Below are 15,987 nucleotides of genomic sequence, written 5' to 3'. Positions count from 1 at the left end.
AGGACTTGAATGTGTGTTTGATTGCTCCTAAGACTCGATTGGCCTTGACCTGCGTTTGGATGTGTTTTGAGAATGAGAGTTTATGTTGGCTGGACAACAATGAGGGGGGCGTGTCGGCCGTTAAAACACTTCCTGGAAGGCTGTTCTCGTGGTTCCTCGCTCATGGCTTCTCAGAGATCAGAAATAAGAGCTTTGGGACGGCCGTCAATATGGCAGAGCAGAACAACTTCCGGTTCAAGCAAGGATCGAAGAAATGACAAATAAGAGGCTTGGGATGCACCCCAAGGGTGCAATCATTGGAGACCCCCCCTGTAAACATGTTAGCTGTCAGCACTGTTTGCACCGTTAGCCAAGTTAGCTGTGAGGCGCTTTAGTTTCTACTCCTCTACATCTCAGAGGAGAAACGGAACGTTTTTACCACCACTGCATTTACTCGACCCGTATCGTTGGCCTACTCTTTACACATGAACACAGTAGTGAGTATATATACTCAGTATCTATGATCTGCTCCACATCGATGAACTCAAACGTCAACATGCTCTTTCGTGTATATCTCAGTGATAGGAACTGAATAATATCTTCTATAACTTAATGCACACTATTATACCTTTTCATCATGTTTGCTGATAACACCTCTGTACCTTCACTTTTAACATTTTGAATTCAGGACTCACTTAATATTGGCTAATGGAGTGTTTTTATATAACTATGGTACTGAAGTATCGGATCCTCCACATCTTGTTCTCGTGTCTCCATGTAGTAGTAGCCTACGTATGTACTGGTACAAAAAAACAACACAGTTTTGGCTAAACAAATAAATCAGACAAACACTCATTCTGTAGTGAAACTTTGTTTCTTTATTCACACCATTTTCTACTCCAGCTATGTTAGAAGTTAACATAAGTGTCAATCCTCTACTTCCTATGTTGATCTCTCATTCATAATCATCTGTACACACTATATAAAAAAGTCAAGATTATAATATTTTTAGAAATCCAAGAGGGTTGAGGTGAGGAGGGTTCAGCACTTCGCACCCCCTCCCACTTGGACTCCTTTTTTTTTTTTTTTTTCATTAAACAAAGAGAACATATTGAACAAGGCATTTGTACCAGAGCTCAGAAGAGGGGCGTGGACATTTGTAAAGCGCTTTGACTGCACACCTCACGCAGAACACGACCAACGGGTCATACACAGAGCATGGATAAGGAGGAAGAGTATACTGCTTGGGCACAACACAAACACAATACAATGCCATCTGACAAAGAAACAGAAAAAAACAGGTACCGTTGAAAAAAAAAAAGATTATTCTCTTCAACTTTTTTTTTTTTTAAGCATTTCATAGAAACAAAAGAGAAAGAAATTGCAAACTCGGAGTAAACAAATCGAGAATATATACACAGTGAGGTAAAACACATTGGTCTTTGAAAGGAGGTATTTTCTTTTTAAGTGACCTTCTGAATATGTTAATTATGCTTTTTTTTTTTAAAGATACTTCTCAGCTTTTGGATGACATCTATAAAGCAGGTAACGCAGACACAATCGCATGCGGTCTTGTCATTCGAGGTGAACGGCGAAAAAGAAGTCTCGTCAAACTTAGGCACCAAATAAAACATGATAAAGCTTTCTTGCCACAGAGGGCTTCGCCGGAGCATGGGACCGGAGCGGGAACAACCAAACCACCAGTCACCTCCACCTGAACACTAGAGGCGCTGCGGGTGCTTCGGCGGCATGCGGCGGGGTCTCTGAGACGATGGAGGGCTAACCAGTGAAAGGGGGAACCTGCCGATCGTGGACGCGTTCCTCGTCACAGTGTGTGGATCGCGCTAGCATAGGGAGGCCGGTTGGACCCGTGTGATCCAGAGGGACTGAGCGGGCGGACGCACGTTGCATAACGAGAGAGAGACGCGGATAGGAACCCGGGGTGTTTGCATGCGACCTTCGAGTTGTGCTCGGATCGGTTGGAAACTCGGTACATTCACAGCTGTGGGGATTTCTCAGTGCGTGGTTTGGAGCCGTAGAGCTGCTGGCATAGTTTGCGTTACCTCCCTGTTTCGGCCCTCCATCATCGCACACTGGGCGTAAAAAAACCAACAAAAAGAAGCATGAAAAAGGCTGCATATTGGACCAGACCTAACGAACTCGCTGATTTGGGTTCGAGTCCGGAAACGGCTCAGCCACATCGCTGCTACCGTCAGCCGTGTTGACCGGTGAACCGAGGTTTTTGAAATTGCACGGTGGCTGCATGTCAACAGTGTACAGTGGCCTCCCAACCCTCTTTGACCCGAGCGAAGGAGAGAGAAGGCAAGGTAAGACTCTCAAAGATGAGGTAATAGGCCACGCCCCCGAGTGTAATCTAAATACCTAAGCAAAAAAACGTTGACCAAGCCCAAATGACCAGCATAAGACAGGATTTACAGGTTCCAGGCCAACACACGTTTCAAACATGTCGCCCGGCTCCGTCCGTTGCATACGGCCAGGAGGTGAAGATGCGGCAATGGTTCACATACAGAGATAACAGATCACACTTTCATGGTGTTTACCGTCTTTGTCCAATTGGTGGTTTCAGAAATGCACAAACCATTTCGGAGAGCACGCACATTTTGCCATCCAACAAGCACAGCTGGGACGTAAAGTCCACCACTTTCACTCAAATCAAAGCGTTTCTATTGTATTTGTGAATAAGCAGTATACTGCCTTTAGGAGTTGTGTGAAGTCTGATCATTAGTGCGCTTCAACCGACGTGCCGGTCCATTCTCCACGCCAACTACTCTGCGTTGCTTGCTCAGTGTACAGCCGAGTGCAACGCCATGTATTTATCAGTGTTATCCCCATTACGAAGATTCATTGCGTGGAGCACACTGGTTTGATTTCAAACAGCCTCAAGATGCCAGTTTAGAGAGATTCAAAGTAGGCAGGATGGATGTGAGGTTGGTTCACCCGGTACGGAGCTGTGAAGCAGTGAAGTGAGGCCCTTGTGGCGAGGAGACGTCAGTTTAGTCAATTAGAGAACATGGAATGACGAGAGAGAAAAAAGGCAAGATAGCATCGAGGACAACGGTTGCTCTTTTCTTTACAGTTAAGTCATCTCGGGTTTCTGAAAAAGAAAACAAAAGTACAAGGCTGCTGGTGACTTTAAGACAGAATGAAGTTGTCCTAGTAGAGGCATACCAGAGGTGCTGTTGGGCTAATGTTGTTGCTAATGGAATACACATACAAGAGGCCCAGCAGACCCCACCCACCCAAACCTCACATGGCTTCGTCAGATCTCAGTAGAGCCGTTTTCTCTACTAGTTTGGCCACTTTTGTACACATTTAACACTGAATTCAGCATAGCTTGTCACCCTTTTTGTATTTAATATAGCAGCAATATTCAATCTTCAAACAGCGTTCTTTTGTTTACTCTGCAAGATATTTACAATGTCACTGTACTGCCACCGCTGACCGTTTCTACACAGGTGGGTACATCACAACTTTTTTTTCTGAAAACAAATCTCAATTTTCTAGAAGGATGACGAGGGAATCACTGAATAAACATCGTTTTCACGAAAATAGATATGAGACATTAGAAATGTTTTGTACAGTTTAAAAGGCTACGGTTTAAGCCAACGATAAATGCTGATTTTGTAACATAATTTAAGAATGTTTTCACTTTGAGCAATCTGTACTCAAGGTCCACTTACTCGCTCTTCATCAGAAGCGTACATGTTGAAACCTTCCGCCCATCACGGCCTTAATAATGGAAAGTTTGGCCATCAACAGTTAACATGTTAACTGAGCAAACTTTGATGAAGACCATGTGATACAGTTGAAAGCTCAGAACAGAAGAAAGTGAACCCGAGTGGAGACGGTTTTGTCGTTGTAAAAATGAACGTGTCGAGCTCACATGACTTCTCTCTTTTTGTTTGTTTCAATTTGATGTGGAAGGGTTTCCTTTTATTTCAGTGCTGCTTTAAAATGTCAATCCACTGAAGCAAGAACTCAAACAATAAGAGGATTTTGATCAGTTCAGATGGGCTGCAAGAAACCATGAATTGTGAACAACAAAAGTGCCGCCTGCAAAGTAATGGGCACTGAGCTTCATTAGTACTGATGTGACATTAAATGCTCAAAAGGTTTTCAGAGGTCAGCCTTGTATACTTTGACAAATGACGACATTATGCATTTGTTTTTACATTTACAGTTACGACAACGGCACGGAACTACTTTTGACTAAACAAATCACTACCGTAAAAGTAATTGGAGGTCTTTTCTCCGACTCCCTCCGCTACACTTGAAAACATGTATCGCTGCATTTCAGCAGGAACAGGACCGATCGATTGGCACAGTGGTTTTCAACGGGGGCTGCGGTGTTGTTGGTTATCAGCCAACACTAGAGCAGCTGACAGACTCCAGCGGATCTCGGAGAGGGCTGGACTGGTGTCGGAGCGACATGGCACAGAATGATCAGATTCAGCGTGATCTGAGGGGGTTTACATCCAACGGAAGCTCTCGCCTCGACAAGCGGAGCGAGACGGAGAACCAAGTAGCAGCACATCAATACATCATGTATCCATAAAGAAAACAACTAAACAATGGGAGGCAGACTGACCACACAGACATCCAAATTGCCACACAGGTAAACCCCCACGGTGGTTCAGAAGTGCACTTATTACTGAACAATCGAGAGACTGAGCAAATCACTGTCCGGCAGATCTGTTTGTTTACTGGATGCCTTTGTTATTCAAAGCTTAACCCTTTCTGCATTTAAACTGAATCTAATTGTGGACTTGTGTGCTAAAAGACAAGTGCTTTCAGTGGAACTCGGACACAAGACAATCCGTAGAATCAGACTGAATGGGTTTAGGTGGGTGGCAATTTAGGACCAGGACGAACACTTGACTGAAACAAGCTGTTAAATCAGGTGCTACATACATTTGTTGTCCTGTAGATAGAATAATGACACTACCTTTATCATAGTAATCAATTATATATATATATATATCATTTTTTTTCATTTAAAAAATAAAATAAAGAAAACCATAAGAGCAGATCCTGACTCTCATGCGTTGGTCCCTTAAGGCTTGCTAAGATGAAATGATTTTTTTCGTGTATCTTTTGTTTTGCGTAAATGTACATTCTAGTAGAAAAAGTCCTTCGCCACAACAAAAAAACTAAAACAAAAAAATACACAACCTGGAAAATCTATGGCTTAGTAAATCTCCGTTTGCTATATTTTTAAATGAAGGTACCTCATCGTTGTTGATTATCCGACAAAGAAGGAAACGCTTAAAAAGGTCAATTTGCGGTGACAGCGGCAAAACACGTGAGAAGAACAAAAAAAAAAAAAAACAGCGATCCAAGAGTTTACATTTCTAGGGCAACATCAGTGATGCTTACACGTCTTTGTGTCCTTGTTTTTTCTCTTTTTCCCCCCGAAAAGCCACAGGGGGGCTTTTTGGTGGCATCATTTTTCCCAACAACGGAGGTGCTGGAGCTCAGTTTCCAGACTCAGTCCTGCTGGGAGGAGAAGCTGTACGATGAGTTGTTGCTGAGGTGGTGTGAGGGTGTCCATGAGTGGGGGAGGGGGTTGACAAAATGGCACCAGAGAGTCGGCTGGCCTGTGGGTGCTGCGACAGCAATGTGTGTGTGTGCCCCTCCTAGCTTTCTGTCACTACTTCTTGGGGTGTGCATAGTACGAGCTCGCTGTACGCTCCGTTCTCAGACACACACACACACACGCACAGAGCTGCATACGCGCCAAGGCAAAAACACTCCACAGCGGCCGACATGAGAGGAGTTTGGGTTGTTAAAGCGCTGGCACTTTCCGGTTACAGCTGGCTTTGGAAGGCATGGTGGCAGCTGATTGTTGTTGGTGTTGTTGTTGTTCTTGCTGTTTGTGGTTTATCAGAGCAGAGTATAGAAAATAGACACATTTATCTACTGTATATTGCATATGTTGCAGCATGTTCGCCAAAAAAAAAAAGAATGAATGAGGTCATCGTGTCCAAAAGATAAACCAAAACAAAAAAACCAATAAATTAAATTGACCTGTCTGACTCCCTGACCACACGGAGGGAGACGAGGATATATAACAGTAATGAATGAAAAGAAAAAAAAGTCTTTGCAGAGATGAGAGATTCTGCTCACAACTCGACTAGATGGAGAACAGCTGAAGACCATCGTCTTATGGACCTGTCCTGTAACGCCCACCAAGTCCAAGCTTCAGTTCCCAATGCTACTGGAACACGCCTCCAGAGTAGGGCTGCAAACCGCCTCACATCGAAAACCGTTCTGCCGAATCGCCCCGACTCTCTGAAATAAACCCGATCGAGGCCGAAGATTGAGGGGGAATTTGTTCTGCTGCTCCCTTTGAGACCGGCAGCCAAGAGGTGAGTGGGGAAGAAATCTCCAACGCTCTCTGGATTTCACAAAGCAGCGTTTAAACTAATTGTGTGCAAAATGGAAAGTATTTCTTCCAAAGATAAAAAAGCGTGCTTGTCTTTAGATTTGAACCCAAAGAAACGGCTTAACTGTCCATCCGCTGAAATGCTTCACTCACCCCCATGTGAGTGCATCCCTCTCTGTAACGAGGACTGTGATAATTCACCTAACAACACATTACTGTTTCTAATGGGAGGACTTCACTCCATTAATCAAAGATGTAAATGAGCAACTTGCAGCGCTACTTAAGAGTAGCTCAACTCCCCGACGAGAAGAATGAAATAATAATATACAAATGGAGGAGATTATGAAGATGTGAGGACACCTCAGAGGCCTCCCAGGTGAATTCCCAGCAGCCTGGCTGGCCTGTTGCTGACCTGACGAGGTCTGAGCGTGTATCGGGGTTTTCTTTTGTTGCGTGATGAGTGGTGGAGGCGGGACTTGAGATGGACACCAGTTGTCCCGATTGGTCTTTTCGGAGACTTCGTGTGAAGATGAAGGTTAGGCACAACCATCCAGCCGTTCACGTGTGTATGACAGCCCGGTGCAACACACACATACACACACGGCTCCTCACTTCCAGGTGCATGACTCAGCAGTTTGTCAATGAATGAAACACGATGAGAAAAAAAAAAAAAGAGCACAAGGGGAAAAGAAGTCTTCACTTCTCTTCAAAGTAAAAGGGGAGGAACAGTCGATGATGGTAATGAAGCTCATAATGCTAACGATATGGATGCCAGTCAGAGGTGTGTGTGTGCGTGTGTGTTTGGTAGTTATGTCTACATCTTGATTCCCTCCTGTTGGCTGAGCTGAGACAGGGTTTTCTTGATCCGGAGAGCGGTGAGTCGGGCGGCGCTGTTGGCATACCAACACTCCCTCATTATCTTCGCCATCACCCGCAAGGCCTGCAGAGGAGAGGGAGACAACGGTTCAATAAAACATGATGCTGGGACAGGCCGCTGTTTTGGGAAATACACCTATCTGCTGTTGTACGTCTAAAGTCAGACAGCGGAGGACTTGTTGAACTTTACATTTCTGTTTTAGAGCTCTATTCTTGGTCCCATCATATTTGCAATCAACATACGTCAGTCAGTTAACCACATCCAGCTTTATATGTATTTCTAAAACCTCGTGATCTCTCATAAAACATATACAGTGTATTAGACATTAAAAGCAAAGTGAGGCGCTTTCTGCTTCGTTATTTTCCGATTGTTTCATGGCGGTCACGTTCTAAAGCCCAAATAAATAACCATCCAACACTCAACAGATGATTGGCAGCACTGGCAGTCGCTCTTATGTTTCATTGTGCCCTCTGCATTTCATTCATTGCATCCAACGTGCTGCAGTAAATACAAAGCAGCAGTAAAAGATGTTGCAGTGAGACAAAACCCAAGTTACATTTTGTTTTCAGTCCGTTTTTTAGTTGATGGAAGTGGAACACTGATGTGCAGGCTACACTTCAGTGATCTCCAGCAGCCCTCGTCAGTGTCGTCTATGGTAACGCAGACAATACGCTGAAGAAACCTTTTAAAATAGTCCCCGGAATAAAGTCACCGGGCGTTTCTTAATGTAGCTACTCGTCTGTGCTGGATTTACTCATTTATCTGGATCCTCGTGAGCTGCTCTTCCTAGGTTCCACAGAATTCTACATTTGTCTCATTACTATCTTGGCTCCGACTTCCATCGGGGAATTGGTGATTCTGTGCAAGGTAACTGGTCCCTTTAGGTCTCTCAGCTGGTCGGCGCTCAACGAATACTCGTGGTGCCCAAGCATTTACGGTCCTGGAGTGTTTTACATTTCACTGTAACGCCCGTTTTCTCAAAGATGTGAGAAAGCCGTCAATACAGTGGTTGAAAATGTAGAAGATGAGTTCAGTTCACTTAATCTGGACAGTAAGCAGCATTTCTTTCAGCCTTTGTACTTTGCGGTAAAACCAGGATATTTGAGGTGATATACAACTCAACTTTCACATACTTTTCTTTACAATACTTCCATTAAATTATAGATGGATCAATATTTTGGTAAACAATCCATTTTGGTGTGAACTGTCCATTCAGTCTGACTGTAACTGCTTCTTTAGAATAAGCTGTTGGTAGAACTGATTAGTGTCCGTGTGTGTCTCACAGCGTCCGTCTGGTGAGACAACATCGCTCGCATCTACGGAACGTCCTAGAGTGCTTATTAAGGCGGCCGACACATTCCAGTCCTCCATTCATCAAGTGGATTAGTGCCAACTCTACACTGCCACGGACACATAATCTGACACACACTTCACACACACACACTTCACATTACCACCGTCTCCTTCAGCAGAGCTAGCTGAAGCTCATTCCTTATGTCAAGGCTTTCACATTCAAATGCTTTCAGATGCCGCTTCAATTTGCTTTAACCCGTCATCCTGATTTATGGCGAGCCGACTGAAGAAAGAAAGTTTCCGCCTGGCAATAACACAGACCAACACCTCTACAAGACTTGGCTCTGAATGAGTGGTTCTTACACTAGGGGGGGTCTTCATTTTCTGTCAAGGATCCTCAAACAGATCCACTTTAGACCCCATGGAGTCCCATTTGATGACATTTAGTCACAAGGCCCCATGTGAGAACTTAACAGTGTACCCGTGGCTATTCAGGAACAGCAACAACCTCTCCTACATGGTTCATGCGTTTGGTTTATATGGATCTTGAAAGAAAGGACTAGCACCTAGTTCTCTGAGCATCAGGGATGTTTACTAGGGCCCGAGCACCGACGTAGTCGGAGCGGAGGACCTATTGTATTCGTAATGTTTATTATTCTTCTGATTATTTTTCATGTTTCGTCGCAAAAAGGAGGTGCTTGGGATACTGGAAAGTTTTCGAGATTTGGCACGCAAGCCAGAATTTGCGAAAATTGCAGTCTGATTGGGTTGTTTGGGTTTCACCTAGCTGTATGAAATTTGGTAGGTATTTGGTAGGTATGTGGAACGTGATGGGGCGTGCAAAAAATCCTCTTGGAATTTTCCACTAAACCAAACAGGAAGTCGGCCATTTTGAAGTGTATGACGTTTTTGGACCGTTTCAAGGCATCATACTTTAACGAACTCCTCCTAGAGATTTAACCCGATCGACTTGAGATTTGTTCAGTCTGCTCTTGAGACCTTGGCAGTGAAATGATACTCAAAGATCAAAAAGTTATCGTACTATGTATCCGTGGCGTGGTGTCAAAAAAACACCATTCGCCATGAAAAAGGAAGTAGTTGTAACTCGGCCGTACATTGTCTAATCTGCTCCAAATCTCTCATATGTCATATCATCCTGACTCAGAACACATCTATATGAACATTTAGAATCATAGTAAGAGCGCCACCTATTGGCAACTGGAAGTTGTACGTTTTGTACTTTGACATCCTGCTCCTCACAGATTAATCAGATCCCTCTCAAATGTTGCCAGGAAAGCCTTAAGACCTTGATAATGCTTCATTGTGAAGATTGTAAGAAGTTGTCGAAGGGCGGCGACGTGGCGGCTCGGCAAATTTCGATCCTTCGCCATGAACGAATAAACTGATGTAACTTGACTCCACATCATCAGATCTTTACCAGATTTCACATGATTGATTAGACTCCAGGCCTGAAGACATCTGCAGGCCAATTTTTAATCATAGTCATAGCGCCACCTACTGGTAACAGTAAGTTAAAGTCTTTATACTTTGCCTTGTTTCTCTTACTAGGTAAACCAAATCAACATCAAACTACTTCCACACAAATGTAAGAAGTTCATAATGCCAGTTCTTGAAGCTTTTGATGTTTTGTCAAACGCCGTTGCCGTGGTGACGCAGTCTTCGCCGTGAAAAACGAAGGTCATTTTGAGAGGCTAAAAGAGCTTGAAACATAAGCAAACTCAGCACGCAGATTACAAGCCCAAAATGTAGTTATATAATATGCTTTTATTCATTCAGAGTGGCAAATCGGCTCAATAGCGCCTCCTACAAAACTTCGACGAAGCAGCCTTCGCACTACGTTTCACATAGACTTACAGAATTTGGTGGGCACATGTATCACATGCGGACTTAAAAGAAAGTCTCTTGGGACCATGCTCTAAACCCAACTGGAGGTCAGACATTTTGAATTTTTTATGAATTTCTAGTGTCGTTTTTGTCATTTCCAGGCGCTGCACTTTAATGAACTCCTCCTAGGGAACTAATCGAATCAACTTCAAAATTGGTCAGTACAATCTAAGAAAATGCTCAAAACATAACAAAACTTGTCACACACATTTAAAATCATGAATGTAGTTATCTGATGTGAATTTAATGCTTCAGAGTGGCAAGTCGGCTCGATAGCGCCCCCTACAATATTTCCACGATGCAGCCCTCGCAGTACGTCTCACCTAGATGTATACAAATTGGGAAGCAGGTGTATCACATACAGACTTAAAAAAAGGTCTTAGGACTCTAAGCTCTAAACCCAACCAGAAGTCAGCCATTTTGAATTTGTATGAGTATTTGAACTAGTGTCGTTTATTTCCATTTCCAGGTGCTGTACTACGAACTCCTCCTAGGGAATTAATCAGATCAGCTTAGAATTTGGTCAGAACAATCTAAAGACCTTAGCGATTAAAAGTTACTAAAAGCTTGAGGTTTCATTGAACAACATGGATTTGGTGTGACAGCCATTTTACATGGTTCACCATCATCCATCAAGCTGTTGTAACTCGAGTGTACTTTGTCAAAACTGTCCCAAACTTGACATGCTTGATGACTGTCATGGCTTTAGGACTTCTGCATTTCAATATTAACTCAGTCATATTGCCCCCTACTGATAAGCACGGACGTAAGCAGGATTCTATAAATACAGCGGCCAAAACTGAACTTATTAGAAGGGTTTGTAAAATAATGACTGCTCTGAACTAAATATGTGCATAGTAAGATGTTTGCAGAGCAGAAATTAGATAAAAGTGGTTGTCAAGCCACTGTCGGTGGGCATTAGTATAAATGATCTGTCCAGAGCTTCTACATGAGAATCAGATTAAATGTTACAATGAATGCTTCACACTACAGTCGTAAATTGCAGAAGAGCTTAAAATGAAAACAGTGGTAAATTAAAGTGCTCAAGTAAAAGCAAATGACACTACTGTTTTCTTAACTTTCATGTAAGTCCAAATAAAATCAGGACACTGCAGGGATTTGAACCCCATCCCAGTAAACTGACAATCTGTTATTTTGCAAACACTGAAGCGCATTCAAACAGACTCATTTACTTTATGATCAGGCTTACATGTATGATTGTATTGGAGGTACACTCAAAACATTTGAGGCTTAAGACCTGGCAACAAGATCTTGCTATGCTGCTGGTCGACGCAGGAAATATCATCTAACTCATGCACGCAGTGTATGATGGTCACGGAAATGCATGGCCGCGTCAACCAGAGTCCTGCCAGTACCCTCGACGTGCGTGAACGTGCGAGGGCCCGGCCAATGCTGCTTGCAGCTTTAATTATACTTTGTACTTTGTGCTTTATGCGATACTTTACAGAATTTGAATCTTAAGTTGTATCAGTCAATGACTCCACCCTCCACCCCAATTCCTGGTATATACAAATACCAGTAGTGTTCTTCACAGATCCTGGATCACATCCTTAGTGCTGATTCCCAGCACAGGTCCATTGACAGCTGAGTCCTCTCTCACATACAGCTGCAGAGACTGGGAGAGCAAACACCACATCATGTAGCATCACAATATCCATAATTAAGACTAACAATATTCAAAATTTGTTAAAAACCAAAAGGCAAAGAATTGGTTGCCTATGCGACCTGGCAACGGGCAAGTCCAAATCCCCGTGTCTGACTTGATACCTGCTGGTTAACGTGAAGGAGGTAAACACTAAAGTTAGCAAGGTGAGGCGGACCAGCTATATTCTCATCTTAGCAACAAGCTGCTCCTCCAAGTTTTGCTCAGTAAATAATAGTTGATGAAAAGTTTCATAAAATACCAACAAAGCTACTACAATCATTGACACGGCTTGATCACAAATCTATAATGTCCTCCAGCAAGCAGCACGAGTTTGTCCCTGTGTGCTCGTCTGTGACACCCGTGATTAATAAAGCAACAGGTCTGCTTTGCACTGTGAACTATGTCTACGTGCAGAGATTATAAAGCGTTGGTGAAGTACAAACACAGAGCTCTCACTTGTTGAAACGGTGCTACATTTGGTACAAGATACTCAGAATGACTTTGCATGACAGCCACTGATTGTAGTTCTGCACCCTCGATGAAGTCTGGAAGCTCATTAAGATAGTTCTTCTTGCAAAGGGTCACACTTTAGCAGAAACAAGTAAATCAAGACGGCACTGTAGCCGATAGTGATCTGAAGAAATGAAAAGGGAAACTCAAAACTGCTGAACTGTGTGGTTCTTCACAGGCAGGGTAGAGAGCCCCACCAGCACTCCTCATGGACCATGTGTGGTGATAACAGAGGAGCTGGGCTGACGCCTACAGAAGGTACTGCCTAGTCTAGAATGCATCAATGCTCGATTACGTCACAATTTATTTGGGATTATAGACAGAAAAGCGGCATCGTGCTGTAGCTTGTCATCAGGTCTTTGTTGAGCTAGCTGGGCGGGGAAACAGAGCACAGGTGCGGTTCAAAAACCACCAGAAAGGTCTCATCACCCCATGCTTAGAGAGGTTTCTCAGGACTTTCTTCAGAGCAGAAGTGAGGGAACATGATCCTTGTGGTACTAACCAGGCTTGGGGATTAAAATGGAAGACAAATGAAAATGTGTATCGCTAAAAAGAAGGCAGATTCATTCCAGATCCACAAATATCACGGCCGTCTGGATGCTGCCAGACAAAAGGTGGCGGACGTCAATCGACACAGCAGAATGTGAGCTCTACAATAACGTGATAAAAGGAGTGTGTCTGTTCCAGCTTTAAGGAGTGTGTGTGTGGGCAGCAGAGTTGGCTGCTTATGAGAGAGTCTGTGTTTACAAAGACGTCTGGTTTGAACAGCTGAGAGTTGGCGACTCTGTGGTCCTGTCTCACTGGAGCAGGGTCATCATCATCACCATCTCGTGTCATCATGTAGCATTGGTTTTGGGGAATAGCTGAGGAGCAGAGCTAGTACTGACCTACGCTGGACCCGACCCAATAGTGTCCAACCATTAATCACAAGTGATGGTTAGCAGAAAGGCCTCCGATACAGTTTAAAAAGCTGGATCAGGAATGGGCTTATCATATCATTTATCAGCTCATTCACGCGAGCCACTTGTCACACCCAACTCAAACATCCTGCCCGATCGCTACTGCACATGTGCAAACTAGCACTACACACCATTGTGAACAACACTCTCCGTGTTCAAATCAGCAGGAGAGCTAGTTAGCATTAGCCGTTAGCGGCCGGTTAGCTGCACAGTCCTGCTAGCTAAGAGCTAACTAACGCAGGTTGCATTACGATGCTTTAAAGCTCCATTCGGTAAAAGTGAGTATTGGTCGAAGGTAAATTATAACATGATGCGTTCAAATGTAATCTATTTAAAATGACATTTTTGGAAAGAAACTTGAATAAATACAGTTGTCTGAAAGATGTGTCTTCACAGCAATATAAAATAGATTTGTGTTTTTATGGAAATAACCCCTACAGATGGCAATAACAAAGGATAACATTTAGATTGTTTGACAGACATTCTCCAAACCCTCAGTATCCGTCTTCACACAGTGCTGCTGCTGCTTTCATTTACTTCTATAAGCTCGAAATAAACGGCAACGACTCCCAGTGCAGTAAGCAACCCAGTGTAGTGGTGTGAGTGTGAGAGTACAATACAGTGAAAACTGAAACCAGAGACTGATTCAAACACAAACACACACAAACACACAAACACACCACCACCACCAGCCCCCCCCCCCCCCCACGGGATTGAGAAGGACAGTCTCAGCAACCGCAATATTACAGAACCGCACTATTGACGGCAAGCAGCCACTATGTTCATGTGCTCTCCTTCTGTGGAATTATTTTCAATTATTTATACGAGTCATGTGATTTTCAGACATGTAGTAGCATATACAGTATATGTATGTATGTATATATATATATATATATATAGATCTATATCTATAGATCTATATATATCTAGATATATATCTAGATATCTATATATCTATATATATATAGATATATATCTAGATATCTATATATCTATATATATCTATATATATATATAGATATCTCTATATATATATATATATATATATATATATATATATATATATATATATATAGAGATATATATATATATATAGAGATACATATATATATATATATATATATATAGAGATATATATATATATATATATATATATATATATAGAGATATATATATATATATATATATACATCTACCCCGACTTCACAAAGAGGCAGCTGTGCGTGTCCTACCTCACAGCTCTGCCAGCGGTTGGGAATGTTGGGCCGAAGCTTCTGCTCGCAAACCACCTTCCTCATCTCCTCCACCGACGGATCGGACTGAACCAGGTCGTAGTAGGGCAGCTGGTAGTCCTCATGGATGCCTGACAGGAAGAAAACAAAACTCGTGGTTTTAAATAAAATAGAAAGAGGTTTCTTCCTTTTTCTTTTCTCACTGTTAAAGTTTTTTTTCCTGTTCCGATGTGAGGGTCCCAGCACAGAGGATGTCGCATGTGTACGGATTGTAAAGCCCTCTGAGGCTAATTTGCGATTTTGTGCTATAGAAAATAAATTGAATTGAATTGTCATTGGATCCTCACCTCCCATAGAGCAGCGGCTGGCGATCTCCCAGAAGACCAGGCCCATGGCGTAGATGTCAGCCCGCTTGAAAGACTCAAAGTGTTTCATGTTTATGGAGTCGTCCAGGACCTCCGGAGCCATATACCTGAGCGGAAAGACCAGAGACCGTTATCAAAGTTGTTCTTGCTTACGATGAAGACATCAGATTTGAAACGCCAACACAGAACCAGCAGTATTTAAGCAAAAGGTCTGTATTCAGGCCACATTGCTGTATTTTACAGATACCCCTTAATCTTTTTGACTTGATCTTAATAATGATGGTACCCATTCAGATCTATGAAGTGGATAAGATTCACTCTAAAGAGGTGATTTGGATGAGAGTTCAGCTACTGTATATATGTGAAATCGGCGTCACAAATATCCACAAGTGGGAAAACGTATGACGGGAGTTATTGTGGCTCAGAGGTAGAGTGTGTTGTCTTCAGATCGGGAGTTCGAGCCTTGGCTCCTCCAGTCCGCATGACGACATTTAGTTTAAAGCGCTGGACTAGAAAGGCGCTATACAAATGTAAATAAAGTCTGTTTACCATACAAAAACACTCCACTAGCAGTTGTACAGTGGGAAGCTTCTCTTACCTCAAAAACAATCTTTGCAACCAACAACAAAGCTTCAGTTAGGTCTGCCATCAAGGTACAAACAGATTTAACGTTAGTAGGCCGAGTCATTTTAACCACTGAAAGCAAAAGTAGTATTATCAATATTAACTAACAATTGATTTTTTTATTAAAATGTTGTCCTCCGGTGGGAAACAAATCCATATCCAATCCATTTG

The 15,987-nt window shown here is 42.8% G+C and overlaps 1 protein-coding gene across 1 annotated transcript in view; it reads right to left on the bottom strand.

Moving 5' to 3' along the window:
• Positions 1-847: 847 nt before the first annotated feature.
• tgfbr1b (transforming growth factor, beta receptor 1 b) overlaps positions 848-15,987 on the bottom strand; it is a gene marked incomplete at its 5' end in the record, with an annotated part of 52,159 nt that continues 37,019 nt past the window's right edge. The window contains 3 exons of the mRNA XM_079181420.1: positions 848-7,325; positions 14,828-14,958; positions 15,175-15,299. Coding sequence (XP_079037546.1) covers positions 7,200-7,325; positions 14,828-14,958; positions 15,175-15,299 — 382 coding nt within the window. The 3' untranslated portion in view covers positions 848-7,199. The remainder of the gene's footprint in view (positions 7,326-14,827; positions 14,959-15,174; positions 15,300-15,987) is intronic.

The sequence above is a fragment of the Pholis gunnellus genome, assembly GCF_910591455.1.
Source record: "Pholis gunnellus genome assembly, chromosome: 20".
NCBI classification, from domain to species: Eukaryota; Metazoa; Chordata; class Actinopteri; order Perciformes; family Pholidae; genus Pholis; species Pholis gunnellus.
The sequence above is the reverse complement of the archived record's forward strand: the minus strand, read 5'-3'. Positions and strand labels throughout refer to the sequence as shown.